The following is a 21,258-nucleotide window of genomic DNA, read 5'->3' as shown; positions in this document are numbered from 1 at the left end:
TTACAGAAACTTTGTAGTTTTATGAGGTCCCATTTGTCAATTCTTGATCTTAGAGCATAAGCTATCTGTGTTCTATTCAGGAACTTTTCCCCTGTGCCCATGTCCTCAAGGGTCTTCCCCAGTTTCTTTTCTATTAGTTTCGGTGTGTCAGATTTTATGTGGAGGTCCTTGATCCATTTGGAGTTGAGCTTAGTACAAGGAGATAAGAATGGATCGATTCACATTCTTCTGCATGCTGACCTCCAATTGAACCATCACCATTTGTTGAAAAGACTATCTTTTTTCCACTGGATGCTTTCAGCTCCTTTGTCGAAGATCAAGTGACCATAGGTGTGTTGGTTCATTTCTGGGTCTTCAATCCTATTCCATTGATCCGCTTGCCTGACATTGTACCAATACCATGCAGTTTTTATCACTATTGCTCTGTAGTAAAGTTTGAAGTCTGGGATACTGAATCCCCCTGAAGTTCTTTTACTATTGAGAATAGTTTTAGCTATCCTGGGCTTTTTGTTATTCCAGATGAATTTGAGAATTGCTCTTTTTAGCTCTATGAAGAACTGGGTTGGGATTTTGATGGGGATTGCATTGAATCTGTAGATTGCCTTCGGCAAGATGGCCATTTTAACTATAGTAATCCTTCCAATCCACGAGCATTAGGCAAATGCAAATCAAAACAACCCTGAGATTTCACCTCACACCAGTCAGAATGGCTAAGGTCAAAAACTCAGGAGACAGCAGGTGCTGGCGAGGATGTGGAGAAAGAGGAACACTCTTCCACTGCTGGTGGGATTGTAAGATGGTGCAAACATTTTGGAAATCAGTCTGGAGGTTCCTCAGAAAACTGGGCATGACACTTCCGGAGGATCCTGCTATACCACTCCTGGTCATATACCTAGAGGATTCCCCGGCATGCAATAAGGACACATGCTCCACTATGTTCATAGCAGCCCAATTTGTAGTAGCCAGAAGCTGGAAAGAACCCAGGTGTCCCTCAGCGGAGGAATGGATAAAGAAAATGTGGTATATATACACAATGGAGTACTATTCAGCCATTAGAAACAATGAATTCATGAAATTCTTAGACAAATGGATGGAGCTGGAGAACATCATACTAAGTGAGGTAACCCAGTCTCAAAAGATCAATCATGGTATGCACTCACTGATAAGTGGATATTAACCTAGAAACTTGGAATACCCAAGACATAATCCACATATTAAATGATGTCCAAAAAGAACGGAGGAGCGGCCCCTGGTTCTGGAAATACTCAGTGCAGCAGTATAGGGGAATACCAGAACAGGAAAGTGGGAAGGAGTAGATGGGGGAACAGGGGAGGGAAGAGGGCTTATGGGACTTGCGGAGAGTGGGGACCCAGAAAAGGGGAAAACATTTGAAATGTAAATAAAGAATATATCTAATACAAAATTTTTTAAAAAATACAATAACGACGGGAAGGAGGGCGGGAGCAAGGAAATAGAACCGAGGCCATCTTGTTTAACCAGTAACAACTGTCTCTGACCTCCTGGCAAACCACTTTGAGCGCTGGGAGAGTCTGGTATGGAGTAAACCTGGAGCATGGAACAGTTCCTGGCTCTGTCTCTACAAAGAACTGGCTAGGCGATCCCCAAAGGTCAGAGGTCAGAGGTCAGAGGTCAGATTCCAGGGCTTCCAGGAAAACAGCCCGTTTTATCTTGGAGTTCCCAGGTATTTTTGATGTTGCAGAATAATGAAAAATGATAAAGCATGGTATTTCCAAGATTTCGCAAGCGTGTCAGTTCGCCAAGCCAAAGCAGGAATCCCCAATAACCCGGTTGAAGAAATAAAACGAGTTGAACCATTTGCGTATGTCTCCCGAATGACAATACCAAGGTATTTTGCATTTTGGGGGGGGGGTTCTTTTGTTTTTTGTTTTTGTTTTTGGTACTTGTTGTGTTGGCCAGGAAACTACTGAGTTTTCCATAGACTTTCACGTAGACGATAACTTGAAAAAACTTTGCTGATAATCTGCCCGAGCTTTCCCCGTGGTAAGCGACTTTCATTTTAAAAATAGAGCTGTTCCAGGAGAGTTGACCCCGGCTCCGTGTCCTCTTATGAGAGTTATTTATTTTAAAAATAGAACCGTCTCAGATTGGTATCAAATACCTGATGGCCGGGTCTTTAATCGGTGCGGGACAAGCAAGCGGTCTGCCTATGGGATAGCGTTTCCTTCTCTGTGAACTCCGAGTCCCGCTTTTCATTTGGATAATTTTATTGTGCATAGCTTAAACTATCTTCTTAGGTTATATTTAACTTCTCTAAGGGCTGGAGAAATTTTCTAATTTGGGAGCTAAAAAAAAAAAGGTTGCCATTGGAAAGTAGTTAACATTTAACATTTTTAGAATATGTAATCACCTGTAGACTGTTTTTAGATCAATCACATTACCCTTTCACTGAGAACAGTTACGATTTAAAATGCATTCCCGGGCCTTTGGGTATATGAAAGCCTTCTTTATTTATATGGCTGTGCAGGTGATCAGAAACAAAGGCATGAAAGATCTAATACACTTTCTATTCATTAAGCCTAAGTCTTAGTTTTTCATCCTTTCATTGAAATTTGGTCTTCCGGAGTGAATGTGTGTGTTTCTATGGTGGTGTGTTCAAAGCTATGGCTCCCACTCAAGAGCTGTACAGACTCTTGGAGATGTCGTTGTTTTGTTTTGCTTCTTTTTAGAGACAGGATCTCACCGTGTCATTGCAGCTGTCCTGGGTCTCACTCTGTAGACCAGGTTGGCCTCGAACTCAGAAATCCACCTGCCTCTACCTCACGAGTGCTGGGATGAAAGGTGTGTACAATCACACCCAGCTGATTTTTTTTTTCCTTTTAAAATAGGGTTCAAGAGAAAGGGCCTGGATTACACAGTAAGACTTTTACACTTACTGTAGTAGGACTTAAGGTGGTGACATTTTATTACTTAAATAATTAGACACATTTCAGTTCACATCTCGGTATCGGGTGTTCTGTCAGAACTGGTTTTCTACTGGTATTTTTAAGTTCGTGCAGCCAGATTTGTGGGGTTTTCCTTTGGAAGCATGGTTCCTCTTCAGAGTGACTCTCGTACAATTTTACTAGGTCACGCTAAGGTAAGAGGTGCTAGGGTTTTTGTTTTGTTTGTCTGATTTCGGGTTTTTCATTTCCTTTTGTTTCAATCAGTAGAGGGAACATAAACTTGCAGTAGAAGTGTTGTGTATATAAACAAATACAGTAAAGTCTGGACTAAACTAAAAAAAAAAAAAAAAGACTATCCCGTCTGTCTCCTAAATTTTGCATCAATTTGAATACCTTTTTATGTTTTAAAAATGTTGTGATTGGCCGGGCAGTGGTGGCACACGCCTGTAATCCCAGCACTCTGGGAGGCAGAAGCAGTCAGATTTCTGAGTTCCAGGCCAGCCTGGTCTACAGAGTGGGTTCCAGGACAGCCAGGGCTACACAGAGAAACCCTGTCTTGAGAAAACCAAATCCAAACAACAAAAAAAAAGTTGTGATTGACCTTTTTCACTAACCTATTCTTGTGCTATACCCTTTGACCAGACATTTCAGTGGTTTTGTATTTTACACATCTTAATAATTAATAATCATTTATTTACATACTTGTATGTAAACAGACTAATTTAAAAAATATTTAAAAATTAAATTTGTAAGTTAGTATACCATGCCATCAAGGTATTGTCATACATATGTATGGTATTATCCTTTGTTCTAATTTATACACACACCCACCTGCCCTCTCTTGCTGGACTCCGTCTGTCCGTCCATCCACCAAATACTCCCCCAATCTACTTTCATTTTATATAAATTCCATTACTGTCTCTCCCCCCTTCTCTCCCTTCCCTGAAGGTCTCTTCTTTCCCTCCCTCCCTTCTTTTTATATAAGAGAAAATGTGACATTTGTCCTTGAGTAAGCAGAATAAAATCTAGGCTCCGGGTTTTTTTTTTTTTTTTTTTTTTTTTTTTTTTTTTTTTTTTGGTTTTACGGTTTAAAGTATTTATTGTGCCGGGGGGGGGGGGGAGGGGGGAGGGGATACTCTTATCAAGGTGAGTTCTTTTAATTTGTCATTAAAGCATCAGTTTTTCTGCACAATAAAGTTAAAGTAAGAGTATGTCTCTATAAGCTTCCTTTTTGCCAGGATTTCCTGATAACATAGCTTACTGTAGGTATCTTTGCAGTGCTGGGATAAACATTTTTAGAAAGTTTCTTTAATGGAACCCTTCAAAGGACAGCGAATAACAGAAAAATGGGACATCAGTGCAAGCCTAAAGGGAAAATTAAATCCTCATCCTGAGTTGCTGTCCCACTTGGGGAAATGATTCTGCTCAAAGATCTCGCAGCATTAGTAAAGTTGGGAGCAGGAAGTGTTGGTTTTTGGACCATCTCATCAACTGCCCTGGACACTGTCTCCTTTCTGTTCTTTCTCTAATCCTATACTCAGGACATAGTTATAAACAAAGGCTTTTCCTGGAAGGGAAGGTGTTGAAGAGATGACTCAGCAGTTAAGAGCCCCGACTGTTCTTCCAGATTGAACCTGGGTTCAATTTCCAGCACCCACCTGGCTGAGTCCCAACCTGTAAGAATTCTAGTTCGAGGAGGATCTTGCGCCCTCTTCTGGCCGCCTTTTGAACTGCATGCATGTGGTACACATTCAAGTAAACATTCGTACCCATAAAATAAGTTTCTAAATTTTTTTTTTTTTTCTGAGACAGGGTTTCTCTGTGTAGCCCTGGCTGTCCTGGAACTCACTCTGTAGACCAGGCTGGCCTCAAACTCAGAAATCCGCCTGCCTCTGCCTCCCAAGTGCTGGGATTAAAGGCGTGCGCCACCCCTGCCCGGCAAAATTTTTTATTTTAAATGTCAGTACTACTCTGGCAAAATGACAGGGCAGGTGGGCTATCTCTGTGGCTTGCCGAGCGAAGAGTTGAAGATTTAAATGGGATAGTCAGACTTGACTCTACCTGCATGGATAGTTCAGTTTATGAAGCATTTATACAAAGCACTGATTTCATAGTTTCTCCCCCCAGAGCATTATGCAGATAAGCCCAGGTTCGACTCACTGCAGTCAGGGACAGATCAACACAGGGACGTCGTCGCTATCATTCCCCAGACTGCCCTGCCCTGAAGTCGAGCAAGTATTGAATTAATGAAGATCCATCCTACCGTGTTAATGGGTTTTCTACCTTTTATTTCTCTGCCAGAGAAGCATTCCACAACAGCAGCAGAAATGGCAGAGACAGGTTAGCAGCTGCTCAAAGCTGAAGGAACCCCCAGGTCACGGAGGGGTGGGGCGGCAGTCCTCAGCGCTTCCTGCCAGCTTTTGAGTGGTGGCTTACTGTTTTGTAGTGCGCAGCCGCAGACCAACCATTAGCTAACCCACAGTGCGCAGGATCTCCGTGGGTCGCAGGGGGCAGGCACTTGTAACCCTGATGTCCCTGACAGAGCCATCTCAGGCTGCCCTCATGCTCACTCATTTTTAGGGGAGTGGTGCTTGGGGGAGTCCAGATTTGTTGAACATAGATACGACCCTGCTTAAATGATAGACGAGAAATAACAATTTCAGCGCCAATAGGTGAACTTTTTTGCTTCACTATTTTAGCATTATTTCTCCAGGATTAAATAGCTCCACGTACCTCACTGAAAACTAGCCTTTTGGGAATCACTTACTCTCCTGTATGTTTCTGATCATGTTAATTAAAATCCACTTCCCTGAGCCAGCCTCCTCTCTCCATTCCTGCTTGTTTCTCCCTTCCTGGTGTTCATGTGTTCCGCTCAAGGGACCTGCTTCTCTCTTAGAGGTGATCTGGGTGGCACCCAGTACCTTATTCTTTCCTAACAAAAATGGGTCAGGCACACCTTCCAAAGGTGCTTGGCGGGGGGGGGGGGGGGGGGGGAGTGGAACCACACCCCACAGTAACTCACCTGTGTTCCGATGCATGGCCCATCTTGGAGACTTTCCACAAAGGAGTGAAGTCACCCAGAAACCTCTCAAAATCTTGGTGGCACAGAGTAGGAGTGTGTGCCTCTTGTGTGTTTGGGGACCGATGTGGTGGCTATAATGTGGCCAGAGACCTGCACTGGTTTGAGTTCACTCTCCAGGGGCACAGGGTGTTTCTGCCACAGAAAGAGCCAGAGAGGCTGAGCTCTTAGGATTTCTTGAATGTTCCGGAGGGCTCCTTTTCTGTGATTGCTTTGATATCAATCACGTGGAAGGAGACCAAAGCTTGAATGTGGTACTGGCAACTTGGGCATGGGGCTCTGTGTGACCGATTCTTCATTGGAAGTCCATAGCGTTGGTTAGGCAATCTGCAAATCTTTTTTACTAATTACGTTTGAAAACAAAACAAACAACCACAAAAGGAAAAAAAAAAAAAACCACCTCACTGGGTAAGAATCCAGCTTTGTCTTCTGTAGTAACAGGTCTCTTTTTTTTTTTTTTGTATCAGAGAGAGAGACAGAGAGACAGAGAAACAGAGGTGTGTGTGTGTGTGTGTGTGTGTGTGTTTTCACGAACCAGTAACCCGATCTCTTGTTACCACCCCCACTGCTGCCTCCTGGGTATTCCCAATGCTTTCAACACATGTGTCCTCTGGAGGTTTAGTCTCAGAGCATTTACATTCTCCTTGGCTTCCCAGCTTGCAAACTGCAGTGAGCCAGCCCCTGGGAAGCTTCAGAGACTCGTCAGCTTATTCCTCCCCCCCCCCCCCACTCTGTGTGTGTGTGTGTGTGTGTGTGTGTGTGCAGCGCACACGCGCGTATGTCTCCCTCTTTCAGTCTCCCTCCCTCTCTTCACCATTACCAAGCTAGAATCACCGTGGAGAAGCAAGCCCTGAAATCTTGTCAAGATCTTATCTCGGGGTAATGACTAGCTAAAAAAAAAAGAGAGAGAGAGAGAGAGAGAGAAAGGAAGGAAGGAAGGAAGGAAGAAGAAAACAAAGGGTTGAAATATTGATTTTTCTTTGGAGGAATAACCAGGGCTTTGCTGGAGGGAACACCCAGTTTCTCCGGGAGGCAGGCTGAGCCGCTCGCTCGCGTTGCCGGTGACAGCAGCCAGGGCTGGCTTGAAGCAGCTGCTCTGCCCTGGGAGTTCCCTAAATGGACTTTGGTCGCAATGCTGTGACTCCTGGTCGTGGGTTTGGATGTAGGAACACGGAAGGTGATCTCCTGTCTCGTCTCAACTCCCCCGATCTCAAGGAAAGATGAGTGAAGAGCCAAAGGAGAAAGCCTCCAAGCCTGCTCATAGGAAGAGGAAAGGGAAAAAGGTAAGAGGCAGGATCAACACGTCCTCTCATTGTTCCGGCCGGCTCCCCGGGGCAGCGGGGAAGCAGGGAAGCGGTCTGCAGGCTGCCTTTTCCAGAGCTTTGCCTTTAGCTGAGAGAAGCAAGACTGCTTTTGTTTTTCTGTCCTCTGTTAACGAACGGGGTGTGTTCTGGGTTGGTGGCAAACACCTCGACTGGGGTCCATTGCTGCAATATTTAAACAGTTAACACATTGTGATTTGGATGTGGCTGAGCTAGTGTTCTTTCTCATAGCCATGAAAGGAACATTAAGTAAACATATGTCCTAATTATGTGAGTGGGTGTGTTTCTCCTACCTCTTGAATTTTCTCCATGCTTGTGATCGACGGTAGGGTACAATTACTAATGAATATCCTTATGCTATGGATGGTAAGCATTAATGTATATTTTAGGCACACTTAGGGGAAACCTGTAGTTAGACTTTAAACAAACAAAAAAATCCCAGCATGGAGGTGAGCTCCATTTTAATTATTGATTCGTTTGATGGCCGACAAATCTTGGGTCCGCATTCAGCCCTGCTGCCTGACAGCCATATGCCTCAAGGATCCATTCAGTTCAAGGGATTAATTTGGCTTTCCCCACGGTTTGAGGTTTTGTCCAAAGAGCAGCGGAGGATTTGCAGCAAACCTGTAGATTCATCTTGGCTTTCACAAATGCGCGTGTCATCCTAAGATGTGCCCTGAACTTTTCCGTTCATTTTGAAATGGGAAAGAAAGGTAATTCTCGGATCCGGACTGTGCTTTTGACCCACTGTGGTTCATAAACTGTCTCGGATTTAGGGTGTGCCACCGAAGGGAAGGCTAGATAGATACATCTGGAACAAAGAAAAACAGGTCCCTGACATAGGACTGTAGCTCATAGCTGTTGAAGGGGGGTGGATGGATGATGGGTTTTTTGAGGCTTCAGTTCAAATTCTTAGATTTTTATGCTTTCATTCGCATGCCTGATATCTCTGGTGATGTCTCTTTAAAATGATTCCTTGCCCCCCAATGTGATGTATTGCCCAGCCAGTGTGGATACCCAGGGAATGCTTGGGTACAGTAGAGAACATGAAAGATTGCAATCCCTGCTCAGATATATCAAGCATTTCAAAAATGTTCATAGCCTACTTACTATTTATGAAAAAAGGTTCCTCCGAATAAGGCACACTTTAAGGAGCTGCCACCGGCAGGCTCAGCTGAGGCATGTTCAGGGGCCGTGCCAACATTCTTGGGCAGCAGTTCAATACCCTACAGAGTGAAGCTGTACAGACTGGTTTTATGTCAGCCTTCTGCACTCAGACCTTGGTTCCACAGGGGCTTGACGGTTATCGGGGGAAAAGGTGCGGGTGTGATTTCCCCAGGGATCGGGTCGCAGCTGCACAGCACAAATGATTTTCTTAATGCCTAGCGGAGTGGCGCTGTTCTCAAGGCAAGCTGTCAGCTCTGCTCGTGTTTTCTGAGCTATAGCCTCGAGTGTCTGACAGGCTCCACCATGATTCTGAACACAAGAGTGTCACAGAGAGCCCAGACGGACACATGAAGCCTGACAGCCCAATCTAGGTGCAAACGGACAGCGGCTCAGGGCGGCTGTAAATCATGTGGATTCTTCAGACGTGATTCTTTTTGTTCCTCCCCTTTCTTTCTTTGCCTTGAAAAATTCTCTGGCGTTATCTCATGTCTCCCATGAGGTGATCCTGTGTGGGGCAGCACACCGTGCATTAGACAGCCATGAGGCCTTCCCACTTTATGCCACTGTGTCCTGCCTGCTGCCTCGATGTTCTTGACCAACGCTTTCGTTGCCTTCCCCCTACCTTCTAAACTGTGTTGCGGCTCAGCAAACTCCAAATGCCAGACCACCAGACTCCAGTCCTTCAAAATACTGCACCCATGTGCCAATGTTTTGTCTTTCATTCCCGTGAAGGACAGTGGCTGTTCTTACCAGCGCCTCCCCCTACCCCAGCCCACCCCCAAGCTAAACCATTTCCTTTCCCTGCCTGTCTTTGCCACCAAGAGAGCCTCTCAGTATCAAGTAGCTCAATGTTCTCTCACACATCCTTTGAAGGTCAAACGCCCCATCCCTTGATTCACCTTGGTATGCAGACAGCAGGTTCTTGGGAATGGCCCACCCCCACCCCCTCTTCTGCCACAGCATTCAAGTTAGTGTTAGAGCCCCGTTCTCTTAGGCACACGGACTCTCTGAGGGCCATCACAGCTGCTTGGTATACAGTCGGCACTAAATAAGTAAATTATCCTAGCAGCTTGGAAGAGCCACAAAACCCAAACAGCTTTTCAATTAGGAAACCTTGCTTCCTCCTATGTTCCAGCTCAGAGATATTATCTTTCGTTATTGGTTTGAAATGGAATCGGCATGACTATTTAAATCAGCAAATATTTACATTTTTAGGTGAATATGCATTCATTTTAAACTAGGCGGTTGGGAATGAAGTGGAATATACTCTTTTTATTTTTTTTTTAACTTATGATTGGCTTTTAAATCATAGCTGAGGAGGCTTCTGAGTGGCCCAAGTGACCTGCACTGCAGTAGCGGTGGGCGTGGCCACAGGCAACATCTCAGATGAGCCGTTCGCCCCACCCTCTTCATTGCATTGCCCAATCTCCCAAACCCTTTCAGTACTTCCTACTCAAGGATGTTGCTACATGGGCCTCAAATTTTATATTAAACTCATCTGTGGATGGAGTCACATCTGGGTATAGAAGTACAGGGTAAAATGGCTGTGTAGATTTCATGCTGGTGTGGACTGTGCTCAGCTCAGCCAGCAGGCTTGGGGCATTTGAATTTACACTGTCTCATGAGGTATATTTAATAGCGACAAGGCAAGACCAGTGTAACGGAGCCAATCCATTATTTCTGTTCTGCTTGGGGACCTGAAGACAATTCCTTTCTCTAATAATGCCTGTATTCTGTTGACCTTGAAGAGGGTGTGTGTGTGTGTGTGTGTGTGTGTGTGTGTGTGTGTGTGTGTGCGCGCGCATGCATACATATGTACTGTTTACCAAAGACCTTTATCTCTCCTTATTCTAGTAATGGGAGAAGAGTTTGCTAATACTCAGGAGGTCCGGGTTCTCATCTTATAACTGGACAAGTCTTGCAAGAGGAACAATCAGATAGCATAGCAATCAGAGAGGCTCAGAAAGCAAAAGAAAAGATAATCACCAGGATCGTGTTTTCTGGAATGTCTGAATGACAACAGCTACGTCATCTTCATGGTGGGACTTCAGGCTTGCCTGGGAGAGGAAATGCCTTACTGTAAAAAGCCCCAGGCTGGTTTGATTGAACCAAGCGACCACAGGGAGAATGCACAAAGTGACATTTCATGACTGCGCTTCCTGGTCATCCCTGTAGTCCGCTGTGCAGGGTGACATAATAAAAGAGTGTCCCCTTAGCATGGCTTAGATGAACTTTACCTTCTCACGGTTCTCTCAGCTGGAAATCTGAGGCCAGGTGCCACCCAGTCAAATTCTGGATGTCTGCAACCTTCAGACTTCTTAGGGTGTTCACTGCCCTCTTCCTAGCCTGTGTCCCTGGCTCGGTCTCTGGCTTCCTCTATAATGAGACCAGCAGTCCTGTTGGTTCAGGATATCACCTCATGATCACGTTTAACCACAACCGTCTCTTGAGAATACACTTCTCTATATTTCCACAATGAGTAGTAGATGGGACTAGCTACAGCATCCACCTGAAAGTGTATGATCAGGGGTCCAGCCTTAGGTACCTGTCACAGGACACACAATGATGATGATATTTTGTCTATTCACGTACTTCACTGAGCAGATGTGGTCTGGAGTGGAGATGAGGGCAGGTATTATGGGCGCCAAGGACAAGGGAATACAGGTTGTTGGGAGGCAGGAAGGTAGAGTTGCAAATTCTAGATGGGGGAAGAGGTTAGGAAAGGTGGGTGGAGAAGGAGAAAGGCTGGTCTAGATCGGTCTCAGGAAATCACGTTTCCTAAGTGAATGTGGTAAGAAGACGATGCAAGGCAAGGAGAGGTTTGGAAAGTCGTGGTGTCCTTAGGGATCTAAGTCTTTGCTTGTATGAAGGATCCCAGGGACGGGTGTATGACAGTAGCGGGAAGGAGAGGACACATGACTGTGTGTGTGTGTGTGTGTGTGTGTGTGTGTGAGAGAGAGAGAGAGAGAGAGAGAGAGAGAGAGAGAGAGAGAGATGTAGAGAGGCCATTTTAGCTTCCTGCCTCATTGAAATTAATTTTTAAATTTTGTTTCTCGTCTGTTTCTGTGTATGTGTGCATCTGTCTGTCTGTGTGTCTGTCTGTCTCTCTCTCCCTCTCCCTCCCTCTCTCTCTCTCTCTGTGTGTATGGAAGCCAGAGTATAACTTTTGCAAGTTGATTCTCTCCTTCAGCTGTGTAGACTCTAGGATTAAACTCAGGATAGTGGTAAATATTCTTACCTGCTGAGCCATCTTGCCAGGCTGCCCCTTGGTTATATGGAGACAGGTCCTTTCACGGCCGGGACCTTGCTTTGTTTGTTTTTGTGTTTAATGTGGATTCTTGGGATGAAATTTAGGCTGTAGTCTAAAAATAGGTGAATCGTTATTTTGGATAGAAACACCCACCAGGTCTGTGCTGTCTAATCTTTTGTCCACTTAGCACACAAACCAGAGTTATCTGAAAGGAAGGAATCTCAAATGAGAAAATGCCTCCTTAAGATCCAGCTGCAAGGCATTTTCTTCAGTGGTGATCAAAGGGGGAGGGCCCAGCCCATGGTGGGCGGTGCCATCCCTGGGTCGATGTCCTATAAGAAATCAGGCTGAATAAGCCATGGGGAACAAGCCAATAAGCAGCCTCCTTCCATGGCCTGCCCTGTTTGAGTTCCTGTCCTTACTTCTTTCGATGATGAATAGTGATACGAAAGTGTAAGTCAAATAAACCATTTTCTCCCCAACTTGCTGTTTGGTTGTGGTGTTTTATTGAAGCAATAGACACTAAGACAAGGTCTCTCCTTTAGCTCATGGCTTTGTTTCTTGATAATCCGCATGTCATTGGACTTGAGCCATGTTGTCCACTGTCGGTGGTGACTTAGGAATGGTCCTTTGAGTGTTTTAGTGATCTCTGTGTCAAATGGAGAAAAATAGATACATATTTACAGTTCTGTGAATTAATGAGGCCCATTCCAGTGAGTGCGTTTATTTTTTATGAAATTTCAGAATGGGATTTTTCATTCTTTTAGTTCCGTTACCTTTCCATTCTACGAACACCATGAAATTTGCTGTATTTAAGTTTTTATGGCTTCCTCTACCCCTACCCTACCCAATTGCAACCGGCTGAATACCTTATCTGTGAGAGGTCTGTTTCTCTCTTCTCTGATGAGGCTCAGCCACGTGCTCAAATGAGTATGCATTTTTCCAGGGAAAGCTGAGAGTGTGCGGGGAGCTTCCCATGTTGTTAATAGCACCAGCATTATGGAGTTTCTGCTCCAGGCCTGTGGTTTGTGTCTGGAAGGCTCTATACTGTTTCCTGAGGGAAGGGGAGACCAGCGTGCCCTGGGCACATCTACTGAGTAGTGGCGCTGAACTGTCATTTCCATCCCCGTGTTTGGATATTGCCTCATTTATTCTCTACTCCACGCTAGGCGAGTCACCTCTAAAAGGCTTTTGTTTGGTGAGAGAGGTGATTTGAGAAATGGCTCGCTGAGTGCAATCATGGGCTCAGCACTTTGTAAGACTGCAAGGACCAGCTATCCATCATCGGCTGGAGAGGTGGTACTTGCACCAGAAACGGTGTTCCACCCACCGGAAGAGGCGTTCCTTCCCCCAGAAAAGCTGTTCTATCCACCTGAAGGAGCGGTCCATCCATCGGAAGAGCTGTTTCATTCACCGGAAGAGGTGTTCCATCCACCAGAAGAGTTCTTTCATTCACCGGAAGAGGCATTTCTTCTACCGGAAGGGGTGTTCCATCCACCAGAAGAGTTGGTTCATTCACCGAAAGAGGTGTTCCATCCACCGGAAGAGGCATTTCTTCTACCGGAAGAGGTGTTCCATCCACCAGAAAAAGTATTAGATCTTCTAGAAGAGGTGTTCCGACCACTGGAAGAGCTGTTCATGGCCCCTCTACTTAGCCACGTGCATTCCTGCCGAGGGGTTTTGCTTTTATATTGCATGCCAGTTTTAATTTTTTTCACTTCCTAGTAACCTTCTTTGTTCATCTTACCTTGACAAATGCCGTTAACGCCACAGTTAATGAACACTAAAGATGATTCTGTGTCTTACAAGCCCGCACCCAGGAAGCAGCCATTTTGACTCCTTTCCTTCCGGTCTTTATAATGGTATCGTCTTGAACTTAACATTTGAGTTTGTTTATTTTACTTGATCCTCATCCCATGTCAGGTGGGGAAGAGCCCATGTGCCGTTGCAGTCATGAGGAGGTCAAGGACGCTTGGTGGGCTTGGTTCTCTCTACCTTTTGTAGATTCCCAGAATTGAAGTCAAATTTCTAGGCATATGCAACAAATTTACCTGCAGAGCTATTTTTCTGGGCCCTGTTCTTCTGGGTACATAGGTGTCTAAGTTGTCTTTGTCTATAGTAATTTCTTTTTTTTACAAAATTTGACAAAATATTAAGTCCTCAGCATAATTCACTACCTTTTTCAAAATCAAAATGGAAGTGGAGATTGTTGTTGTTGTTGTTATTAGTCTGTAGATTTTTATTGCTATTAATAAAAATAAATCGAGATTTTTATTAGTAACAATAATCTGAAAATTATTATTATAATTATTATTATTATTATAAAGAAAACAGAAGAAACTTTGTATAGATTATCTCATATGTAGAAGCTTGGGGTAGAGAATGTGTATAGCCTTTAAGGTGTAGCAAGGCCCTGGTGTAGTGCAGGCTCAAAGGCCCTTCTCCACGTCTGGAAAAGCCAGAAGACAGAATGGAATTTCTTTTCCTTGAACTTGGTGGCAAATTCTGACCTGACCTGAACTCATTTGGTAGCAAAACCCAATCTGACCTTATGTGAAGCTATTTATAGTCCATGTTTATCCTACATAGTGTGAATACTTGTGTGTTTTTCCTGTGGAAATGTTTTGCTTATGCTGTGCTAAGACATGTCTGGGGACATCTATACTATCTGCATGTACTTTCTAAAGCTCTGAAAGGCTCTGTACTCAGGAACTTACAAGCACTTCAGTGAGTGTGTATTGGAGATCTGTATAGCTCTGAACATGGGACAGGTGACAAACTAGTGTGACTGTTTCCTTAGTACATGCCAACAAAGTTGTACTCTCTGGTACCGGACACCATGTCAGAGGTCCATGAAGCAACTGAATTCAGTCTTATAGGAAATTTTTTTCCTGCAAATGTTCTAATAGACTGTTTTTTGCTTGATAATAAGTCTGAACATTTGGATGGGTCTTTTGTGAAGATGGTATTATAAAATTTGGCCTTGTCAAGATAATAAAAGCTAATGGTAAGAAAAATTATCCTAAATACTGTTCTGAGTTTCTTTTATTTATTTGAAAATATTGGTGTGTGTGTGTGTGTGTGTGTGTGTGTGTGTGTGTGTGTGCGTGCATTCCCGAGCACGTGTGCCTGCACATATTATTTTCAGGTGCATGCACTGCACAGCATTTACATGTGGAGGTCAGAGGATAGCCTGTGAGAGTTGGCTTTCTCCTCGAGCTTCTGTCAAAGCAGGGTCTTGCTTGTTTCTACCAGTTAATGCATTCCAGGCTAGTTGGTCCACGACCTTCTGGATGACTCTCCTGTCACTGTCTCCAATCTTTCTGTGGGAGTGCTTGATTATAGATGCATGCCTCCTCATTGACATTTCCTGTGAGTTCTGGAGCCCAACCTCAGGCCATCAGACTTGAACAACAATCATGTGTGCACACTGAGCTATTGTACCGGCTCAGGTTTTCAGATTTCTCACACTTTTTTGTTATCCATTGGCATCCATGAGGTCATCCTAGATAACTTGATACATATTTCCTGAAAGAAAAGATGCAGACTTTAAGAGGAAGTTATTGTTTGACTCAATCATTGAACATACTCACCAAAAAAATAATGTTAATCAAATGCAGGTTAATTAATTTTCTGTAATTACTATACACAATGGCATTTTCTGTCATGGTTTAGAGGAAATTTCCTGTGTTTCACACTTGATTTTTTTTTTAGTTTTTACTCTGGGTTTCTTTGTATGAGACATCAGTGAGGAGGGGACATTCTGTGGCTCTCATAATGATGCCAAATCTAGAAGTCTCATTCCATTCCTTGTTTTTCTGTTAATTTGCCAATGCAGCCATTGAAACCCAGTGGGACCTCCCATTTCAGAGGAATAACGTGAACAGGGCAGGGTGTAGTAAGTTGCGTTCATCATGTCCTTCTGACACATGGCAATGGACAGGGCCACCTTAGTGGTATTCCAAAGGGAAGCAAAACTCTGAGTCACCAATGACCTTTAGCACAAGAGGCAAACCTAACATGAAGCTCAGACCGTATGTGAACAGGCTACTGGGTTGGACAGCCTCCGTGCTCCATTTTCAACTGGTTTGTCTTAACTCAGACCCCCGAAAGCTGTTTGTCTGCTGTTTCCACTGTGCACGTCCTAAATAAGGTCTCCCAGTGAGAAGCTCTTTGGTAGACATAGCATATTGTTTGGTTCGCCTTTGTGCTAACCACTCTCAACAATTATTCTTCAAGTAAATTACTATGCTAGGTATAAGGAACACATAGAGAGAAAGACAGGAAATGAACATACAAATTAGACAGCTAGTAATAAGCTAATTTGCAAAAATGAGGGCCTGGGGAAGTGGCTCATTGGTGAAGTGTAGGTAGCACAATCAAGGGGACCTAAGTTGAATGCCCAGAACCTATTTAACAACCTGGATGTGGTTTTTATGTCTATAATTTCATCACGGGGGAAAGGGTGAATGCTGGGTCCCAGGTTTTTCTGGTCAGCCTTTCTGGCCTTTGAGAAACCCTCTTTTTTTTTTTTTTTTTTTTTTACCAAAAAAGGGGTATATGTTGATAACACCTGAGGGGTAACATCCAAGGTTGACCTCAGACCTGCACACGCACAGCGCATCACATGCATGCACACTCATATACATACCTGTACACATATGACCACGTGTATACATACACACATGAGCATATATATATATATATATATATATATATATATATATATGGCAGCATCAACTGCGGAAAAGGGAACAAGATTGGGGATCACAGAAGGAACAACTTATTGAGTTGGTGTAGCTTAAGGAGAAGGTGCCTTTGAATGGCTGGCTGAGCCCCATCACCAGAGGAAGCTGGTCACTTGTCAACAGATGATGTGTCAAGAGGAAGGGATTGCTTGAAAAGACTCTGGGATATTTGGTGCTGAGGAAGGATAGCACTTGACTTCAGTGACTCCCTGCTGGCGAGAATCTTGAGGATTTCTTCCGACTGTGAAAACATTAATATCTTCCTCTTGGGATTTAAGCAGGATCATCAGGATTTGGAAGGCAAAGACTCATATTTCTGGGAGTCAGTTGGGGATACCTGACCCCTGAGTAGGAGAACATCTTGTGAGCTTTTGATGGATGTGTGGGTGGCAGGCCTTTATCTTGGTGTGTGTGTTTCCTTCTTGTCTACTTACTGTTTGCCACCATAGGCTAAGTACAGCAAGACCTCAGACCTCTATTTGGCAATTAACTTTCTCTTGATGTATAGTCTACTCAGTAAAGTCAAAACACAAATAAGTACACCAGAAACTGAAACCCCGAGTTGATGTTTATTCCAGACTGTCTTCTTAAAGGGTGGATATATAACTTCTGGAATTTTCACTGCTGTAGGTCATGAGTGTCCCTGCTCAGGGCACTTTTGTCATACTTAACACAAGCATTTTGTTTGGACTTAATGAAAAATTAAGCAGTTGAAACAAACCAAAGTGATGCTTTGAGAAGAAGCTTGGATTCTGTGTCATTTGCCTGAGGGTGCTATCCAATCCCCACTCCCTGCGATTTGCAAGATGCTAGTTTCTTTATTCTTTATGACAGTGATTTCAGCACTAAATAATTGGCATTTTACAAAGTTGAAAGCTCTCTGGGATCTCACCATTTTTTCTTGGCCACTCCATTTTCCGTGTAGAGAGGGCAGTGATCCATGGTCCTCTGAATATTTGTGGGAAAGATTTTGTGTGTAATTACAGGTAGGTAAGTGAGTTCAGTAAGTGTATCCAAATCAATATTTCTCAATAGCATCAAGGGTTTTTTCTAAAAAGCAAAAGCTCTGCAGCTCTTATTTACCAGTTCCTATATTACTTCTTTTCAAAGATGTTGACTAGAAATGAAACGGATCACATTTCTGCTACCATCGGGGTTATGTCCCTCAATCTGTTGTTTGCCACAAATGGGGAGGCGGAGGAAACAGCTTGGTTGCAGATATTTGAAGTTCCCTGTTCTGACCCGTTGAGCAAGGCTCATATCTACAACTGTTCTCTATGTCATTAAGTTAGAAAAAAAAATTAAACAGGGTGTTTATGGAGCTGGAAGGGCAGTACCAAGTTTTCGGACTCCAGTCATCGGGAAGTCTTGAGAGGTGTGGAGTTAAGAACTCCAGGCATGTCAATGTGTTTTAGATACACTGACACCCTTTATTAGCACAATAGTCCTTAATTGAGAAATTTTCAGTATTTACAGGATTTGGCTGTTTTAGGGTATCTCTTGAACACAGCTAGGAATAGAGGGTCCTCTATGTTATTGATATAAGAACTACAGAACGTTAATCTTCGTTGTTTAGTTTCTGACAGATTTCTGCTCACTCGCCCACCCGATGACAAGGCTTTCGATAACAGATATCCTGTGTAAGCGGCTCACAGGGTTATTTAGTCATTTTTGCTGTTTGTTTCTTTTTGGAAAACAGATAGATGTACTGTGCTGATTATATTTATCTGCAAACTTTGAAGCTTTTCACCTTCAAGGTGAAGCTTCGTCGGGAAGCCTGTGAGGTAGAGGATGGGCTGAAAGATAGTCCCTGAATGTTGTTCAAGAAGGAGCAGCGGATAGACACACACGCCGGAGCTTTAATTCTTGAGTCTCCAGGTAGTAACTGGTCAAGGGCAGTCACGTGACAGGAGTTTTCCAAGCCTGCATGTCTGTGAAATAGAGTTACTTTTCTCCCCTGGGGGCTTAATGTCAAACTTCTCCCTTAGTTATCAGCCAGAAGTAGGCAGGGCAAAAGGACAGATCTTGGCATTGGTGTTAGAAGCATGTCTAGAAGGAATGCAGATGGGGGGGGGGGAAGGGAGTCCAGTTTTAATTTCTCATCTCAAATGAGACTCTTTGTTTATTTTTTAAGCTTTTCTACAAATTTCTCCTTCTCATGAGCACGTGTGTAACATGCATGCGTGCATGCAAGTTTCTCTCTGTGCGTGGGTGCACTTGTGTGTGCATGCATGTGAAATCCTGAGGTTGGCAACAGGGGTCTTACTGAATGACTCTTCTACCATATTCTTTGAGGCAGGGCTTCTCAATCAAACCCAGAGCTCATAGATAAATGGCTAGTCTCGCTATCAGGCTTGCTAACGGATCCCCTGCCTCTGCCTTTCAGGGCTAGAATTATAGCCGGGCTACTACATCTACACAGCTTTTGTCTGAGTTCTAGAGATCTGAATTCTGGTTCTCTTGCTTGCACAGTACACTTCAAGTGCTGAGCCAGCTCCTCAGCCCCACCCCTTTCCACTTTAATAAGTCCCCCGTCTTTTTTTTTTTTTTTTTTTTTTTTTTTTTTGTAAATCAGAATGGTTTGTTCCCCTATGGTAACATTAATTTGCTCCTGTGGCTTCTTTCCTCCTTTATAAGAAAATCAGAAATTTGTCTTTGTCCTCCAATCTCTTTTAAAAAAATCTTTTTTAGTTGTTATCTTGTTTAGTTGTTATCGCTAGAGAAAAAAATCTGATTTTGAAACACATTTCTAAGACCTATCTGGTTGTATAATCTTCAAAATTGGCAGAGAGATTATTAGATATTTGCGTGACATTAACTTCTGGTAATATGTGTCTGATTTAGAATAATTGCTACGTTCGCCCTGGATGTGAATTTTACACTTCAGTGTTGCGTACTCAAGACTTTGGCCTTCTGTCTTCACTTGTATTTAACTAAGCAGAAGGAAGGATACAGCAAGATGCGCTCAGATCTTGGGTTTCACACTGGCTCTGGAATCTCAACACTGAGAGGGAGGGTGGTGAAACCTGAGAGGAAAATCAGGCGCTGGGTAATTCCCCACTGCCCTTTCTTTATTTACAAACTGTGTGACCCTGCGCCAACCCCAGGAGCACCTGGCACATGCAGGAGTGCCTATTTCAAACTGTTAAAGGAGGTACTGTTACTTTGTCACCATCTGGGAACTGTAAGTTAAGGTCTGAGGAAACCGAACAGTTCCTATTGAGTTTTCTTGGATGGCACTGGACAGAAACCCCATTTTCTAACACCTCACATGTAACTTCATTGGTCCTCCTGCCCCTTGTGGATTTTTAAGAGATGTTCTTCCAAAGAGATTGATAGGAAGGTGGGATTTAAGATGTTATGATAGTAGGTGGGATTTGAGATGTTACTGGTGTAGGTGAGATTTAAGTTGTTATGGCAGTAGGTGGGAGTTCAGATGTCATGGTGTGCTCGAGGATGGGAGCACTGAAGAACCTTCCCATCTGACATCTCTGGTGTTGTATTGTCTCTAACACAGGTGCCAACACATCTTAGAGGCTGGATATTTTTATCATCGAGGTGTAAAGAAAACAAAGGAATGTTTGCTAATCTTTCTCCCTTTCAAGTAGAACTTGAGTTGTTATTCTCTGATTCTATCTATAAATGACACGAAGAAACATCTTGGAATTAAAAATATATGCCCTAAAGTAGTTGGACAAAGAACACACCCTACTTAGTGATGAAAATGGTTGGGTCCTGTCATAGAAGTCCTCAGTAGAAGCTACTTATTGCCTGGGAGCAAATATCCGCCAAGGGAAGGGCCGGTTCATTCTGGCTTGTGGTTTTAAGAGTATCGTCCATTACTGGGATGGGAGGCGGTAAGGCGTGAGGTCAGATGTGAGGTGGCTTCTCCCATCTTGTCCTTGAGCAAGAGGCAGAGATGCAAGTGTTTGTATTAACCAGCTCTCCTGTGCCTGCCCCCAGTTTTGTCTAGTCTGAGCATCCCTACCTACATTTTGAGGTGGGATTTCTCTTTCAGGTACACTCTGGTGATTCTACATTCAGCCCAGTTCAATCATAGCGTCCCCTTGGGAATGACATGAGCACTGTTTACATCCAGGTTGGCTCCAAGTTTCCCTTCTGACTTTTCTCATTGTGACAAACGGCATAAGATTTTCCGTCGCCTCTATTTTAACCTGAACCATTCACTTTATCCACAAAGTGCAGCTATGACTGTCTAGTTATATCTGTACCATTTCCCCAACACTCGCCCACAGCAGAGCCCAGTTTCCTTCATCCCCAGGCTCTGAGCACAAGCACCGTGCTTTCTTTCTCCATGCTGTTATGTCATGTGAATAGACCCAGTCTTGAGAGTTTGGCTTCTTGCCTTTGGGATATTTTGTCCTGATATATTTTTCCTTGTTCATTTGAGTGACCCTTCACTGTATCTGCTGCGTAAGGAACCTACACTTGGCCCTCCTAGTCATCCATTGATGCTATGTGGGCCCTTTCTTCCTCCTGGCCATTGTAAGTAGAGAAGCAGTGGACATTGCAGAATGGCCTTGTTTGGATGCCGGTCTTCTCTCTCAAGTAATTATCCTCTGTGTGAGATGCTGACTATGTAATAATTCTAGTTTCAGGTGCTTGACAGTTGACAAGCGATTCTTCTCTGGTAGGCTTCCATAGAGCGCTTTCTGCTATGTTCATGTTTTCGTATCTAATTGCTTTTCCAGTCATTTGATATTTTACTGTTTTTTGGAGGTTTGTTAGGTTAAAAAAAAAAGAATCA

At 43.7% G+C, this 21,258-nt stretch overlaps 1 protein-coding gene across 7 annotated transcripts in view; it reads left to right on the top strand.

Annotated features, from left to right (window-relative positions):
• The window catches only part of Ank3 (ankyrin 3), a 600,128-nt gene that overhangs the window by 109,711 nt on the left and 469,159 nt on the right, over nucleotides 1-21,258 (top strand). The window contains exon 1 of one of the 7 annotated variants that reach the window (XM_052163456.1): nucleotides 7,126-7,286. The exons of the other annotated variants lie outside the window; for them this stretch is intronic. Within the exon in view, the coding sequence (XP_052019416.1) occupies nucleotides 7,224-7,286 (63 nt within the window). The 5' untranslated portion in view covers nucleotides 7,126-7,223. Of the gene's footprint in view, nucleotides 1-7,125; nucleotides 7,287-21,258 lie in introns of those variants that run through there. 7 annotated transcript variants of the gene reach the window in all.

This window comes from Apodemus sylvaticus, chromosome 19, assembly GCF_947179515.1.
Source record: "Apodemus sylvaticus chromosome 19, mApoSyl1.1, whole genome shotgun sequence".
NCBI classification, from domain to species: domain Eukaryota; kingdom Metazoa; phylum Chordata; class Mammalia; order Rodentia; family Muridae; genus Apodemus; species Apodemus sylvaticus.
This window is presented reverse-complemented; position numbering and strand designations above follow the sequence as displayed.